Raw genomic sequence first — 18,467 nt, 5'->3', positions numbered from 1 at the left:
AAAAACACAAAATCTGTGATGGTTAATGCATTACTTTTAAAAGTTATTTGTAATGGATCTCATATTGAGATTGTGAATGAGGAAAAGATTATATTTCATATGAATAAAAAAGGGATTGAGTTATTAATTTATAATATTTATGATATTCTTTTGTCATCATCCTTATTCCAGGGTTGAAAGCAAAATATTTGACTGTGAAAGATCTACTCATGAGCAATAGAATATGATAATTCTATCTAAAGTTTATTATAGTTGGATGCATCTAAAGTTGCAAGTATTTTTAAAAAACTATGAGCATACCTCTGCAGTATTCAGAATAAGTTCTCAACTAAAATTATGTGGCAAAATATTGGTGATGAGAACTTGCAAGAGAGAACAACTTATATATGAAAAGTCATTGGTTATGTACCTGTTGTACACCTAGAAAATAGATTTTTGGGCATTTGAAGATTTTAGCGTATTCCCTGAAGCGAATATTGCATACAATTATTTGGAAATTATATTTATTGACTTGGTGGCATTATAGACTTCACATTGATTTAGACATTTCCAGTAGTAAATGTCACAATAGTACTTATAAGTGGATACAAATTAAAAGGAATAATAATAAAATTATCAATTTGTTACAATTTAGTACAATTGAAACACATGTTAAAGTACACCAGAAGTTTACTAATACAAATGTGTTTATTACTTGGCGTGACCAGTTAGACCATCCTGGATTGTATATGATGCGAAAATTAATTAAGAATTCATATGGACATTCAAGTAAAGAACTAGAAGATTATTTAATTTAAATAATTTTCATTTGTTGTTTAATTATTAGAAATTCGCTAGCTATAGTTGAGATTTAATGTCTTGCATTTCTGAAATGAATATGGGCCCATTCATCCACCATGTGGATGATTTTGATATTATATGATTTTGGTAGATGCATCTACAAAATAAGCACATGTGTTATCAACTTGCAACCTGTCGTTTGCAAGATTGCTTGTTTAAATGATTAATTTTAAATTATGCAATTAAAACAATTCATCTTGCTAAAGTTGGTGAGTTTACATCCCAAGGTTTCAATGATTATTGCATGTCAATTGGGATAAAATTGAGTATCCTGTAACTCATATTCACACACAAAATGATTTAGTTGAATTGTTTATCAAATGCCTCCAACTAATAGCTAAACCATTACTTATGATAACAAAACTTTCTATTTCAGCATGAGATTCATACTTGTATTGATTTACATATACACATCAAGCCAATAAATTATAAATACTCCCCACTACAATTGATTTTTGGTCAAGAGCCAAATATTTCCCATCTTACAATTTTTTGATATGCGGTATATGTTCCAATTGCTCCACCACAACTCACAGGTCATAATAAGAGATTAGGAATGTATATTTATATGAGTCTCCTTATAATATTCTTAAGCAATTAATTCGAGATTTAATTGTGACATGAGTTGTCGATTTCTCAATATTAGGAGGAGAGAAACAATAACTTGTAATGAGTTAGAGGGAGAATAATTGAACCAGAAGTTCAATAAGGATAACTCATTACAAGTTAACTGTTAGATGTATTTACAACCTTAATGAGAATAACCAAGTTTTATATACCATCTAATATTTTAATTTGAATCGAAGTCCCAGTAGGACAATCAGTTAGAATAAATAATAGATTGATTGGTTCCAAAGATGAAAATTAATCTAGATGGTCATATAGTGGAGGCGGGTGCTCTAGAAAAGACCCAAGACATAACTAATAAGTAAAACTTCAAAAAAGATTCAAGTACCTGAAACTGAATTTTAAAATAATGAAAATAAGAGATCTTGATAAGTTATGTTAATTAGAGAAAATGTGGAACCAAATAATAAAAGTGGTCAACAATGATTTTGCATGCAATATTATTATTGAAATAATGAAATAAAAGGAGGATCTTGAATAAATCTATTGAGAAATATAGATATGGAATAAATTGATCAAAATAGAAAGACTCAACCAAGTACAATTAAATTCGAGGAGTTTTTGGACCAGTAGTCCAAATATCTAAATGTATAAAGCCAAAAAGGGTGCAATTGAAGTAGTTTTGCAAAAGCGGAATAAAAATATGAAGTATTTCGCTAAGTCTTGACATTGATTATGAAAAAATATAATATTATTTTGTGGTGGATGCAATAACCTTTAGATATATTATTAAATTGACAATTCATAAAAGATTTAACTTATGCCTAATGGCTATTGTTATAACCTTTTATGAATCACTATATAGTAAAGTTTATATTAAAATCCTTGAAAGATTTAGGATGCTAGAAGCATATTGAAATTCTTGAGAAATTGTTAATTTATACGAATTGAAATAATTTCAATATATATGTGTTAAATTTGACTTAGTGAATAGTAGTTGAAAGAGGATTATAAAATGATCCAAAATACCTATTTGTGTTTTTATAAAAGAATCATGATTAAAGTTTGTAATGATGATTGTTGAATCTTCTAAAGAGATCATCAAAATATATTTTTCCAAATTTCCCTCACTCGTGATTTTTTAAAAGAATGGTGATATAAATGGTTAGCAATACATTCAAATAGTCATTTGAAAAACTAGTATTCAAGATTGAATATGTAGAATATGAGAAAATATGTGATGTTTTCATAAGTGAGAGTAAATACACATTGCACTCTTTTTTCCTTAATCGAGGTTTTGTCCCATTGGGTTTTCCTGGTAAGGTTTTTAATGAGGCAGCATATTATGCATATTATAGATTGCGTACTCTTTTTCCTTCATTAGGTTTTTATCCCACAAAGTTTTTCCTAATAAGGTTTTAACGAGGCACATTATCTATCAATGGGCATCCAATGGGAAGTATTATGAATATCTTATTAAGTGGATTTCCATCATGATCAAAATAAAGTTTTGATGTACTTTAAATTCTAATAGTTATTATAATTAGATCTCAACTTCTTTTATACTTCTTATGCCTATAAATAAAGGCTTTGATAAAGCATTGTAATCATCCCGTTGATTAGTAAAGTACATTCTCTGTTTCTTTCATATTTTATTTGTTCTTTATTCTCTCCATCTCTCTTTATTTTATAACATTTTTAAAGATTTAATTTTTTGGAATTTTCTAAAATTTAAATATTTCTTAATTTTTATAAATTTTCAATTTTATATACTTTTTACTTTTAAAATTTATATTTATACATTTCAGGATTTTCTAAAAATAAAAAATTTAACTTTATGAATTATTTATTATATATATGATATTTTATATTATTTTAGTAAATATAATATGCATAATATTAAAAATAAAAAGAAGGTTACTATGATACGTTCAAATAGCAACATGGCGTCTTTATATTTTTAATGCTTTGGGTTAATTTAGGTAACAAAGTATAATTTAAGTATCAAATTAAGATTAAAAGATTAAGTATTAAAATAGAAAAATAGATATAGTTAGGAGGAGAAAGTGCACGATAAACTTAAAATTTTAAGGTATAATGATTTTTTATCCTCCAATTAAAAAAATTACTTTAGTCATTTATTTAATTTTTTTACCCCTTTTAACTATTGAACTTGCATTTTACGACAAATGTGGCATACACTTGAATTGTCACATAAATGACACATCAAGATTTAATTAATTTTTAAAAATTAAAAATATAATTTTTAAACAATTTTAATAATTTTTAATTTTTAAAATAATTTTATAATTTTTGAAATTTTAAATTTTAAAAGATTTAATTAAATGCCACATGACAATTCACATGTATGCATGCAATGTTAAACAAAATTTACAAATATGTATTTTTCATTCATTTTGAAGTGATTTGGCAAAAAATAAGTTTAAGAATTGGAAAGATAAAAAATAAATAAATTACTAAAATATTTTTTTAAGTTATACCAAATTTTAATGACAAACATGCTGAGCTAAGTGTGATGAATGAAAAAAAAGAAGAAAGTTTTAAAGGTTTTCTTAAATTTTCATTTTCTACTGGTTTTTGGTAGCAGTCTTTTCTTAGTGAAAAAGGCGTTACAGTTGCTGGCTGCTGGGAAAAAGGCCCGTCCAATCGTATTGACTAATTTATCGGTTTACTATTGAAATTGCATTGATATTTGCATATAAAAATCGGATAAATGAATTTTGATTGAAAGTCGAGTCATTTTGGTCTCCAGAATATGATCAATGGCTGGGAATTTGAATCCTACTCATACTTCAGCTTAATATTTATTTATTCAACACCCTATCTGTAAATTATTGGTATACATGGGTAAAAGTAACATTGTATTGAGATAACATATTTCATTGAGGACAACATGTTTAAGAATAGAACTATAAAGAATAATGTCACATTTTGTAGATGTAATTTTATGAAATGTTTAACGTGGTATTTATATTTTAAAAATATTTAATGTGATATTTGATCTTATGGTATTTATAATTTCATAATATGTTCAATATATGTTTCATCATAAAATGTACATTAATAGTTTAAGTACCATATTAGATTTTTATAAAAGTATAAGTATCATAATAATTGATAATTCAAGTATTACATTGAATATTTTTAAAATACATGTAATACATTAACATTTTATGAAAGTACAAGTACCATAATAAAATAATAAAATAGATATCGGTAGCTGATGTATCACATTGGACACTTTATAAAATTAAAGGCATCAAATATAAGATTATCCCAATTATAAAATTATTGGTAAAATGCAGTCATGAATGTAATAATAGCTACGTCAAGACATTGACTTTACTTTGTTTGGCTGTAGTTAGGGTAATTGAAGGTGGCCCTTCAATGGCTGTCATCATTCGTACATCAGTCATGCCACATTCTTTCATTTTCTTTTCTTTTTTTCACAACGCAAAAGATAAACTCACAAAGCACATGCATCTCAATTATCGTCATTTTAATTCGACTCAGAAGTTTGGATAACATAACCTTTGGTCAGTAGAAGGATTTCCAAGGGAAGTCAAATTTTGCATCGAAGCAAGAAGTAGAGTAAAAAAAGAAAAAAGAGCAACCGCAGTGGGAGCCACTTTTACCACACCATTCCTTTTTCTTGTTTTGGACAAACACCATCCCTTATATGGGTGTTATAAGTTGCACATTATTGAACAATATCAAAACAGTTTGGAGGAATTAATTTGTTGAGAAAGTAGTTAAGCAGTTAAATCAGTTACTTAAGTTCTTTGCTTAGCCTATAAAATCGGGTTTATGCACATAGTAATTGATGACCTAGTTCAATACACAAAATCAGCTTCTTTTCTATTTATTGGTTCGTTTCTGTTTTGCCTGTTATCTCCGGTTATATTCTTCGCAGCTGCTACACATATATTATATAATAACGGTAAGTATTTGGCACATTGGTAGTGTATATTTTTATTTTGTGATAATTATATCAAACTTTATTTTTTATATGAAATAATAACTATAAATTTATTATTATAAAAGTACGTTAAATTATTAATTAATATAAATTTATTTTATTATATTTTATTATTTAATATAAATATTTTAAAATAAATATATAAACAAAGGATATAATAAATTACTATTTTAACTATATAAAATATATAAATTTTGAGTTTTATAATAATTTAATAAATATGAATAAATTATATGTATTAATCATAATTAAAATATATGAATAATAAAATAAATACAAATATAATTAATAGAAATGTAATTAATTATTAATAAAATTATTATTTTAACATAAATAAAAAATTAATATATATAATTTATTATTTAGTATGGAATATGATTATTTATCCAATTTAATTTAATTTAATGTCCTCAATAGTCTTTTTCTAATCATCTTAGCGCTACAACTGTAATGAAATCTAAACACATATTTTACCACTAATTTTAATCTCACCGCTATAGTAACTAATCTTATCACCATCATTTTTTTTTAACCTCACTGTAGTCAATCTTACCAATGACCCAAAGGAAGCCTTAAGGTCACTACTGTGGTTGAAAAAATAAAATGAATTGGATCGAGGTTGAAGTTATGTTAGCTGTAATCGTTTTACAATATTAAAATTAATTAGATTGAAATATGTCAAAAGTTCATGTGCTTTTAATAATTTTGAAATTTAGCACTTAGACTTTCATTTTTAGGAATTTAGTTCTTCTACTTTTTCGATTTCAAAATTTAGGTCTAACTGTTAATACTATTAAAATTTAAATCATCGAATCAAATGATTTTCAATTCAATTGTGGTTTTACAATCATGATAAATATATATATATAGTTAGCTTTCATTGTTTTTATTCACATTATTTAATTTGAACCCAAAATGTTGCCAATAAATATAAAGGTTGATTTTATGTAATGATTTTTTTTTTTTTGAGATGCTGTTGAGTAATTAATAGGGTTGGAAATAGGGTTAACTAGTAAAATTTCATTTTGATATCAAAAGTTAAAAGATTTTAACTTCACACAAGTTGGAATATAATTGTGTGTTTTAGATCTTTGCATACCATTGCTACCACAAATATAAATTATAAAGGACAGAAGAAAAGGCAAATGAAAGACAAAGATATAATTGGACAAAGCTTTAAAAAAGCCAACAAAGAGATGAGCCACTTCTCTAACTCTTACTCCTATTGTTGGTCATTATTATTAAAGCCTTCTCTAGAAATTGATATTTCCTTGTTTTTCAGCTGCCCCATTCTTTTAACATCTTTTTTCTTCTTTCTCATATTATACAGTTGCATGTGTTGGAATTTTTAAATAAAGGGTAAAGGGTTCCGAGATTTAAATTTGAGATTTAATAACGAATACTTAGTTGACTTGCATATATTGAATAATACTTACATCTTTTTAAGTACACTTTGCGATTTACCAACCATAATATCTCAGACTAAAAATCACATTGCATTCTAAAGACACTTGTGAGGATCTTGCGAGCCTATAACCTCACAGACACACACAGTAAGTACCACACTCTTCATTTGCATAGACTGTTTGCCAGATATCATATTTATTCATTATCGTGATATGAATAAAATGATTATATATAGATGTGAAACATTTTGAGTTGGATTATGATTATAGTTTTCATTTGGTTCCTAGCAAAGCTTGTTGCTCGCACCTAATTGGAGATAAGATTAAAAGTAAGTGTACAAAAAGCAAAAACAATGTATCAAACAGTGATTTTTTTTTCTTTTAAATAGTTCAACCTCAAAACCCCATTTAGAAACCAGCAAAAGCTTGATATTAGAGGGTATCATTTTTTTTCTTTTTCTTTGCTTTCATAGTTGCAATCTTGAAACCTCATCTCTCACCTTTCTCTTTCTTTGAGTTATATTTAGTGAAAAGGGCTGAAAAATAACGAAGAGTCTGAATCTGACAAGGTCATCAAAACCACCAAAAGCTTGAAAAGATTTCTTCCATGACAGACATTTAGACAGAAACGTGTGAGTTGTCAGATGCATATCCTCTCCTTCTCTTGTGTTTTCTTGCCATAATTGGACTGCAAATTTTGTACTAGTTTCCTTTTTATCTGATGGGTTCTTTTCCCTGTTCCCCGGTTTCTTTTCTAATTTTTCTCAGAAGTTGAAGTTTTTTTTTTTTTTTTTGATGAGCATATCTATTATCCCGATACCTTAAAATTGTTTCCTTATCTTTCCCTATCTTTCTCTTTCTATACATAAACAACTTTCTTCAGTATTTTATATCTCTCTTCTTTTGTCATCTTCTACCAAAGTATTCACTCAATTTTCTTTCTTTTAATTATTTCCAAGTTACAGTTTCAGATCAGGATTGCTAAGCTTCTCTCTTTAATTTTTGCTGTGGGTTTCCCTTTCTTTTGCAGGTTATGCTAAGAAAAAGCATGAATTGAACATCAAAATGGGTTGGTTTCTTGACTTCAAGTCAAGCTTTAGTCTTCTCTTCGCCAAGTTCTTTGGAGATTTTATTTAACAAGAAGAATTTTGCAGTTCCCGTATACTGCAGCGTCTTTTTTTTTTAGGGCTTTCAAATCAATATGGCGACGTACTCTCATGGGAGCTCAGAATTCCAAGCTGCTTCAGTTGCTGCACCTGATGGGATGCAAACGCTCTATCTCATGAACCCCAACTATATACCCTACTCTGACACAAACCAACCAGTTGCTGCCACTAATCTGTTATTCTTGAACCCCGCCGGCAACGCGCTAAACCCTTCAAGCTTTCCCCACACGCCACCACCTAACTATCACCACCTCCTTGGCCTCCCTCTTCCGACACCCACCGCTTCGATCGTACCGGCCAATTCCAATGAAACCCACCGTCCATCATCCCTTCATGGTATAGTCTCCGGTGTTCACTATAACTCATGGGGATCAAGTTCAACTATTGATCATCAGACTTCATCAGCAAGTACCTATCCTCAGATTGTGTCGACTGCGGTAGATAACTCGGCCGCCAGGCCCCATGATGTTGCGTCGCAGTTGCGGCCGGTAGTGGTTTCACCAAGGCAAGGCTTGTCCTTGAGTCTATCATCCCAACAAGTTCCTTATAGTTCAAGTAACGTTGAAGCAGATCATATCCAAGGACAAGTTCCAACTATGTCACCAGCAGCTGCTGATGAAATGAGGATATCTGGGAATTCACCGTCATCGGCTTCCGTTGTTTCGAATGGGATTCTAGGCGTTCAAAGTGTGGTTTTGGGATCAAAGTACTTGAGAGCAGCACAAGAGCTTCTCGATGAAGTTGTTAATGTGGGGAAAGTGATAAAGCCTGAGGTGTCTGAGGGGACCAAGGAGAAGATAAAGGCGGACAAAGAACCGGTAGGTTCAAGTGCTGGTGAAGATGGGGCTCAACGTGGACCTGAGCTCACCACCGCACAAAGACAGGAGCTTCAAATGAAGAAGGCAAAACTTGTCAGCATGCTCGATGAGGTTCGCTTATCTTTTTCTAATCCCCATCATGTATTTTCGAAGCCAACACGCATCAAAGACCCCCATCATTAATATTTCCCCACAATTCTTTGTACTGAAACCATAATTTACCACGCAAAATAGAGATCTATTATTCTTACACTTTCATGCAGGGAAAGAAAGATTTCAGATATTTCTGGAACAGTTTTAAGCTACCCATAATGGAAATGTTACTAGTGTATGGTATTATACTATTACCCAGAGATTAAATAGCTGCCAAGGCCATTGATAGTTAAAAATCTTGCTGTGCTTGGTATTCAATAGACAAGATAATGTTTGATATATAATAACTATATTTTATAGAATTAGGTTAGTTCTGGGAAATTGGGACCCTCATAGTCATGATCAAGCATTCGATAACGTTGAGCTGTCAGCAAAATTTGTGGCGACGGCTCTTTCTCTTTATCCGATGGTTTCTATTGCTTCACTAGGAGTAAATGCTTGGCCTAGAGGCTCTAGGTAAGGACCCTAAGGTTCATGTGGATCGGGTCCATTTGCTTCAATATCTATTCCACTTAAGACCGACTTTCGTACGATTTCTTTCACTTTATTTCATTTCATTTATTTTATTTCTACTGATCTACTTTTCGTTTTTTCTTTTTTTTTGGTTATGAACTTTAAAGGTGGAACGAAGATACAGGCAATACCGTCAACAAATGCAAATTGTTGTTTCATCTCTAGAGAAGGCAGCGGGGTTTGGTGCAGCAAAATCGTACACCGGAATTGCTTCGAGGACGATTTCGAAGCAATTCCGTTGTCTAAAAGATTCAATATCTGAACAAATCAAAGCTACAAGCAAGATTTTAGGAGAAGATGATTGTTTAGGTGTGAAATTGGAGGGTTCAAGACTACGATACGTTGATTATCAGCTACGGCAACAGCGGGCACTGCAGCAATTGGGAATGATCCAACACAATAATAATGTTTGGAGACCCCAGCGAGGATTACCTGAACGAGCTGTTTCTGTTCTACGTGCTTGGCTTTTCGAGCATTTCCTTCATCCGTATGCACTTCTTCAACTAAATAATGAGAACTAGCCAAAAAAAAAAAAAACCTCTTTTTCATTTTGAGCTCATCGGAAACTCCTTAACTTTGGGTGCAGCTATCCTAAAGATTCAGACAAACACATGCTCGCCAAACAAACTGGGCTTACAAGAAATCAGGTACATAGCCTAACTTGTTTAATTTAAAGATCTTTATTCTTTATTTGTATTAAAAGACATAGGGCACGTTGGTTCGCAGGTGTCAAACTGGTTTATAAATGCTCGAGTCCGCCTGTGGAAGCCAATGGTTGAAGAGATGTATTTGGAGGAAATGAAGGAACATGAAATGAAGGGTGGTGAAGAAAATACAAACAAAAGTGAGCAAAAGGAGTCAGGGTCTACCAGCTCCAAATCCAATGCCCAGCAGCAAGAGATGAATGCTTCCCCTACTCATCAATTTTCCAACTCCACTATCTCCACATCTCCCATGGAAGGGTCCCTTATGCCGCCGCAAACATCCTTCAATCTCATCGGATCATCTGAATTTGACAATGGCGTGGGCCTGGCTCAAAGAGCTTCAAAAAAGTCAAGGAATGCTAATGATGAGTTGCAGAATTCTCCCATGGAGATGAAGCCGGGTGAAACGTGGGAAACCAACATCAACATGATCAAGCTCGGCGATGAAGAAAGGCTACTCAAACACAGTTTTTCATACTTGAGTGGAACAGCTTACTCTAGTATGGGAGAGATTGGGAGGTTTAATGAAGAACAGCAACTGCCACCAAAATTCCATGGAAACAGTGTTTCCCTCACCCTCGGACTTCCTCATTGCGAGAATCTCTCTCTATCGGGAAACCCACAAAACTTCCTATCGAACCACAACATTCAACTTGGGATCAACACCCCGCATGCTTCCCATTCAAACGCCGCCGGCTTTGACAACATTCATGAGATGCAAAACAGGCAAAGGTTTGCTGCACAGTTGTTGCCAGATTTTGTTGCCTGACTGAAATCCAATTTCACATTGCACATTGATGCACTCATGGCATGGGGTATTATACTTTTACAATATTTACTTCATTTCCTTTCTAAACGACTGGGGTTATTGGGATTACTAGTTTGGGAAATTACCCAATAGGGTTCTCATTCATTAATGATATTATATTTCCCCCGACATTCAAAGGATATATTTGATGAACAAGTTTGGTTAGCAAACGATTTTCTCGGCTTTAATAGATGGGAAAATATTTTGGAGTTTTAAGACTGGCCAGAGGTTTAGAAGGATTGTACAGGATATAGTATAATATCTTCAAAAATAAATATAGTAAAAGGAAAAGATAAATAGTAATTTTTAAAGTTGATAGTAGAATAAAAAATTGTATTTTATTAATGTATAGATTATAAATAAATGATACATTTTAGAAGGAAAAAATAATTTCCTTTTAATAAAGTGGTTTATTTTAAATTCTAGTTTAAATTGATTTATTTAATTAAAGATCTAATATAAAATTATTATATTAATATTTTTAAAAAAATTAGGTATATTTCGGTTTTAAAAATATTTTTTATTTTCAAAAATAACTTTTATTTTCTATATTTAAAATTAAAAATATTTAGTAAATACAAATAAATATTTATCTTCAAAAAGAAAATATAAGAACATGTTTGGTAGTTATTTTAATATAATAGAAACATGAGAAATAAAATTAAAAATATATATTTATATAGATTCAAGCCAAAGTACCTGATTAAACATCTAAAATGCTGTTGAAAAATAAAAGAATATTTTTGCAGTTATATGGGTTTGAATTGGATCTGATTATGAGTCGGGTTATCCGTCTAGACTTAAAGGCTTGCCTGCAAAGTAGGAAGGTTTAGTCAAAAATAAAAACTCGAAAAATTATCTTGAACAAAAAAATAATGTCCGTGTTCTAAATAGGTCGTGTCTCAAGTACGATTTTTTGGCCTTGCCCAAATTGGTTGTTTTGCTACTATTTCGCTATTGTTTTATTGTTGTTTCACTATTGTTTTGTTATCATTTCACTATTATATTGCTATTATTTTATTGTTATTGTTTGGATATTGTATAACTCTTATTTTATTATTAATTTTGATATTATTTTAGAAGCATTTACTTGCTAAGTTGCAACTTTGTGTTATTTAAGTATAAAAGTTTTTTTAATTATTTTCAATTTGTTGGAAAATATTTATTTTAATGTTTTTAGTGTATTAAGTATATTATATTTTTAAATTTAGTTTTATATAAAATAATATAAAAATTTAATATGGGGGCCAAGTCGGGCTCAGATTTAGTATTTTTATCTCGGTCAAGCTTAGGCAAAATTTTAAACTCATTTTTAGGTTGGGCCCGAAACCGGGCTTACAATTTTGCATCGGTCTAGACAATGATCAAGTATAGTTTAAATCAAAGTCAATTCATTTGAAGTTAAAAGTGCTTTTATTATTTTTCGCTTTACAAAGCATACAAGTTAAAAGTTGTTTTCATTATTTTCTAATTTTCAAATATTTTATTTTTCAAAATTATTTCTAAAATAAGTATCAATTTTCTTCCATATTTTGTAAAACCTCTATTTTCTAAAACCAAAAGAGCCTTATTTTTAAGGTTTTTATTTTAAAACTAAACGATACTTAATTAAATTGTGACATCAATTTAATCTAAAAATTTTATAATAGATAAATGTATATCAGTCTGTCATAAGAATTTACATGATATTATTAACATTTTTTTCAAATTAATAGTATTTGAGAACTGGAAACAACGATTGTTATTCCTCACTTATTCAATATATATTACCAATGCTATAGAAGATTAAGACAAGTAATAATAAAATACAAATCTATAGACAAATTTTCATATATTTGATAAATCATTTAATTTTTGAATATATTGATTGAACAAGAAATTTTTCAATAGATTAATCTTTAATGCATTTAATTTAGATAAATGTTAATAGATTTTATTTCTTTGATAATTAGAGGAGTAAGATGTGTTTAGAAAGTAAATTCAAAATTAAATATCAAATAAGATTTTATTTCACTAGAAGTATTTTACCATTATACTAGGGTTCGTTTCATGTTAATTGAAAATTTATTAAAATGGGATAAAAGTAAGGGCAGAACTACTTACCTCATTCTCACCTTTCCAAGGAGCTGGATTTCTTATATAACCTAAAATGATTGTGTTGAAAAAAAGCTCACTTAAAAGTATCACCATAAGTTTGTATTGTTGTTACTGCAAAAAGGATATGATTAGAGTGTGCTTAGGTGCGTCTTTTCCTCAAAGGCGAAGCTAGAGATTTTTTTAGGGAGATTAAGTTATATATTTTTGCTATAGTAAAAATATAATTTCACTATTTTGATAGTTTATATCATTATAATTTTTAAAGAATTAAATCAATTTTTTTACATTTTTAGGGCCAAAGTACAATTTTATCATTACTGTTAAGTACTATGTAAATGCACTGTTAGCTAGATTAATTAAGTAGTGGTTAAGTCTATTAGGAACAATTAATTTGTTAATGATTGTTAGGCTATTAGCATTCAATTATAAGTTAGTTGGTATTCTTCTATATAAATGCTCATGTACGAAGATTGTTCAACTCAAGAATGTAATTTTGATTTCTCTGAGTGTTCTCCTCATTGATTTTGTTATCTTTCTAAGACATCTTATCAGTAGTTCATTGACTTTATCATCGTGATATCAAAGCTGGTGTTTTCAAGGTAATCAGAGAAGTTTCAGCGGTGGTGAGCCATCAAGATGAGTCCTGCAATAGATCAGGTAGTGATGGTTACTTACACGCCTCCTATTAATAACTTCAAATACTGTGAATACATATGGTAATGTCTTTTCTTTCACAAATGCATCTATGAGTTTTTTTCTACCCAAAATACAACAATTCCCTCAACATGATGTAGTCAAGTCGATAGATCAAAACTTTATTCTTTGGAAGCATTAAGTTAATCTGGTCATTGAAGGTTATGGTATTAATGGATATATTTTAGGAAATTTGTCTATACTTGCTTACTTTTTACTTGATAAAGATGGAATGTTAGTTGAGAATTCTGTTTTCTTATTTTATAAACAACAAGATAAATTGTTAGCTTAATGGTTGTTGTCCATTTTCAGTAGTGAAGTTCTTCCCCATCTCACTTGTACCAATACTTCTTTTGAGGTTTGGAATGTCATCACTAAGTTGTATGATGTTAAATCTTCCATTAAAATTTCTACACTTAGGAATACTTTTCATTCACAAAAGAAAAAGGAATCAGGCTGTAAAGGAGTATCTAGCTAAAATCAAGCTGCTTTGTGATACACTGAATGTATCTAGGGTACAGTGTCAAAACGAAAACATGTTTGTGTTGTTCTTGCAAGGTTATCATATAAGTTTCAGTTAGCATTGGCTATGGCATCTTCAAATTGAGATTTTTTACTACTAGATTTAATCATTGATATGTTGATGGAGTGTGAGTCTTGACAAAATGAGTTTGTTATTGAGTCCTCTGTGTTTTCCCCTATGCATGCTAATCTTGTTCAATAGGATCATTCAATTGAATCTAATTCTCAGTTGCGTTCTTTTCAGCCTAAGTTTGTTGATGATTTTCAATCTACAGGTGATGGTTTTCAGGCTTGAGGAGGAAGAACTAGGCATCGTAGTAGATTCAATTATTTTAATTGACCACAATGTCAACTTTTTAGAAAAGTTAGTCACCTTACACAACGTTGTTTCTATAGATTTGATTAAAATTTTGAGGGTTTTGCAGTTCTACCTTTTCAATTATCTAGTGATGCTAGTTACACCCCATTCACCTTACTACAAGCTTCTTTCTCCATAGATGTATACCCATAATGTTTATGCACTAGCCTTCGGTCCTTTGTTCTCTATTCCTGTTCCTTCAGAGTTTACAATTCCTGTTGTATCTCAATGGTGACCCTGTTGGTGGCCACAGTCGAGCTATGGTCTCATACCCTTTCACCAATTGTTTAGTGTCCTTATGGACTAGCTCATGTTTACTATCCTTACAGACTACCCTGTGTTTACTGTCCAGACAGAAAACCCTATATTTAGTGTCTTGACAAACTATACTGGTTGTCATATCCAGGCTATGGTCTTACACCTTAAACCTTTTAGAGGTGTCGCCCAGAAAGACCTTACTGTCGTCACGATGTCATCTCATAGAGCCTATTAACCGATGTCACGGTGTTGCTCTATGGGACCTAATAGCTTTCAATATCATCTTATCTTATATCCACCTTGATGCTTGAACACCGAAGTGTCCCCCCACAAGGCCTGGAGCTTCGCACATCACAGTTTACTCCCAACAATCCCAAAAGACGAAATTTTAATGGAATTCCATTTTCTTCTACTCCTCTATTGCGCCTTTCTTAACCTTGATGCTCAAACACCACAGTGTTCCCTTCACAAGGCCTGGAGCTTCGCACATCACTATTTTCACACAACAATATTGTACAGCGGTATCTAACAAAAGTTTCCATTCCCAAATCCTAACTTCATCTATCCCGTCAATTATTTTCCTACCATTTTAAAATCATACAATATATGTGTTTCGCTTACATACTAACATGGAATACGCCATTTGTTTAAACATGGATTTCTAATTATCTCATGCATACTAAACTATGTGGCGGATGCCATATATCTAACGATCTTAAACTTACTTATCATTCCAGGGATGGAGTGTAGTGACTCACCTGATGCTTCTTCACCTTATCAGCTTAGCTTTTTCAAAAGCCAGAGCTTCCACTCTCCTAGAAGTTAAGCATGACAACCAAATCATGAGTTAAACTCAGTATTTTTAACTTAAACCTCAGTTTTCTAGAAACATGTAGATCCCTTAAAATGGTTCTGAAACCCTTAACTTCATTTACTTAACCTTACGTGTGCAGAAGGACTAAAAAACCTTAACTGATTAATGGATTCTCTACTTTTCCAACTCCAGCTTCATGGTTTTTGCTCCATGCAAAGCTTCCCATAACAATCTCTTCTTCGAAATTACCCAGGAAGAAGATTTAAGAAAAGAATAAAGTGAAACATATTTGAGAATAAGTCTCTCCAAGAAGTCATTTCCCAACTATTTATAGCCATTCTCACGCGGTCTTCAACCGTTTAGAAACCATTCATTGACAATTATTTTGTCCCTCATTAAGGGACTAGTTGGTTCTAATCTAACCGAACTAGATTTGGAACTCAACTATGTCCAAACCTGCCTCTATATTTCTCTAATTTTTCAATAGAGACCACCAGCTTACGGTCTATTTCAATTTAAACCCTAGTTGTTCCAAATTTCCAAGTTGAAAAGGAATCGGTGTGACAATGATACCCAAAATAGTCTTGAACTTGGGAGGCTTAGGGGTATTGGTATCGCGATATCATTGTAGTTGGCCTCAATTTTCTTCACTTTAGTATTGTCAAGGTTATCACGACTTCCATACTGCAATATCATGCTACCCCCATCTAAGTGATGTTTTCTTCAAGTTCGAGTCATTATCAACTCTTTACACCACTCAAGCACATTGTTAGGTTCCCCATAGCACATTTGGCTAATTTGGGTCTCAAAAGTGTATAAAACTCACAAAAATAATTTATTAACAACAAAAACTAAAAGTCGATAAAAGTAAATAAAAGACACCTAAATTGCTTGAGAATAAACTTTTAAGTGTAATGGAGAGCCTAATTTGGCGTATCAAATTACAGCAGATTAATATACACATGTCAGGTTACCCTTCCAAGCTAAACCTTTAAATTGACATTAGGTTACTAGTCCAAGCTATACATTTAATGACACATTCGATTGCTTGGCTAAGATGAAAATATACATGTAAGGTTACCAGTCCAGGCTAAACTTTTAAAGGACATCAGGTTACTAGTCCAAGCTAAAACTGTGTCACATGTATCTTTGAGTCTGCAACAAATGTTGGATCTCGGTAATCATCGGTGGTTAATCTGTACAAGTATGCACAAAACCTTTACTAAATTCACCCAAGCATTTTCAACACACATATATATAAATATTTTTGTTATGATTTAGTCCAAATCTCACATTTTGTACCAAATTGCAAACAATCCAAATTTCTACCCAACATACACATTCATAGTTCAAATACACAACAATTTAAACACAATCATACCATATGAACTTACCTAGTCAAATCAGCAAATAAGTTGAATTTGCAAGGACTAATCGATAATTTTAGTCTTTCCCCGATTATTTCTAGTTTGATTCAAATCCTGATCTATACAATTATTCAGTTCGATCTATCAATATAAAAAAATTTTATATCATCCCATACTATGCATGAACCACTTTAATTTTATTTTTTAAATACCCTTAAATGTTTTATTTTATTCAATTTAGTCCCTAAAACAGAAATAGCCATTAATTTCAATTTTGAGCTTTGGTTTCAAAATTGGTCTCAATCACTTTCTTCTATGAACCTCTGTTATCTATTATTACAAAAATTTCACATCAATTTCATAATTTATACACTTTAGTCCTTATGTTCAAAACTAACAATCAAACTTTACAATCTAGTCATTTTTACATCTAAGGTTAAAATCTAACAATTTAACACCAATTTCTTTAAGAAATAAAAAATGACAACTTTTAAAAACTTTAAATTTTTGCAAATTGGTACATGCATTATCTAAATCAAGCTCCCATGACCTCAAAAACATAAAAATTACAAGAAAATGACTTGAATTACTTTAACAATTGAAGGTTGATTGTTTTTTTTTTTAATATTCAAGAATGGTGTCTAGGTTTTCTTTAGGTAGATTCGGTCGAGAAGAAATAAATAAAGATGAAAAAAGTATTAAATTTACTGGGTATTAACATCTTTCTCCATTAAAAGATGAAACAAAATGGTTCAAATGCTCTTTTGGTCCTTTAGTTATTTAAAAATCTATAGTAATTGGACAACTTAGTCCTTGTACCTTAATTAACTATCAATTCGTGAAAATTTCTAGATCAAACTTATATATTTTTCTATACTAATCTCGTAAATATTACTTGAACTACGAAACTGGGGTTCTGAAATTGTCATTTTTGACACCATTAAAAATAAAGTTGTTACAACTCTCTTTTCCTTTAAGAAATTTTATACTCAAAATTTACCTGAGAAAATATGTGGGTATTGGGATTTTTCTAGTCTCTTATGGCTCCCACATAGCCTCTTTCGTACCATGTGGGTGCCATATTACTTTTTTTAATGTCACTCATTTATTTCTCTGTTCTTTAACTTCCCGAGACAACATCTTTACCAGTTCTTCATTATACGTCAAATTAGGTTGTAACTATATTTCGTCAGGAGAAATCATATGAGAAGGGTAGGATCTATATCATCGTAGCATCGACACATGAAAGACATTGTGAAACTTTTTGAGTTTTGAAAGCAGTGCTAAACGATAGCCTATAGGTCCAATTCTTTTGAGAATCTTATACAGCCTTATAAATCTCATACTGAGCTTCCTTTTTGTGCCAAAACGTAGAAATTTCTT

The 18,467-nt window shown here is 30.8% G+C and overlaps 1 protein-coding gene across 11 annotated transcripts; it reads left to right on the top strand.

Moving 5' to 3' along the window:
• The first annotated feature begins 5,272 nt into the window (after nucleotides 1-5,272).
• LOC108472874 (BEL1-like homeodomain protein 1) lies at nucleotides 5,273-14,729 on the top strand. Of its 11 annotated transcripts, none has more exons than XR_008285812.1 (8): nucleotides 5,273-5,368; nucleotides 7,341-7,445; nucleotides 7,844-8,908; nucleotides 9,571-9,950; nucleotides 10,050-10,110; nucleotides 10,190-10,982; nucleotides 13,658-13,729; nucleotides 14,563-14,729. XR_008285812.1 is itself a non-coding variant. In XM_053030829.1 (6 exons), exons 3-6 carry the CDS (start codon nucleotides 8,015-8,017, stop codon nucleotides 10,934-10,936), a joined length of 2,082 nt encoding a protein of 693 aa, XP_052886789.1. In that variant the 5' UTR covers nucleotides 7,033-7,142; nucleotides 7,844-7,882; nucleotides 7,968-8,014; the 3' UTR covers nucleotides 10,937-11,145. The 11 variants fall into 11 exon arrangements, 3 of the variants coding, with proteins under 3 accessions (XP_052886789.1, XP_052886787.1, XP_052886788.1); XR_008285811.1 differs by lacking the exon at nucleotides 5,273-5,368 and adding an exon at nucleotides 7,022-7,142; XR_008285810.1 differs by lacking the exon at nucleotides 5,273-5,368 and adding an exon at nucleotides 7,210-7,252.
• Nucleotides 14,730-18,467: the final 3,738 nt, after the last annotated feature.

Source organism: Gossypium arboreum, chromosome 7, assembly GCF_025698485.1.
Source record: "Gossypium arboreum isolate Shixiya-1 chromosome 7, ASM2569848v2, whole genome shotgun sequence".
Classification (NCBI taxonomy): domain Eukaryota; kingdom Viridiplantae; phylum Streptophyta; class Magnoliopsida; order Malvales; family Malvaceae; genus Gossypium; species Gossypium arboreum.
Note: the sequence above shows the minus strand (reverse complement) of the source record. Positions and strands in the feature narration are given on the sequence as shown.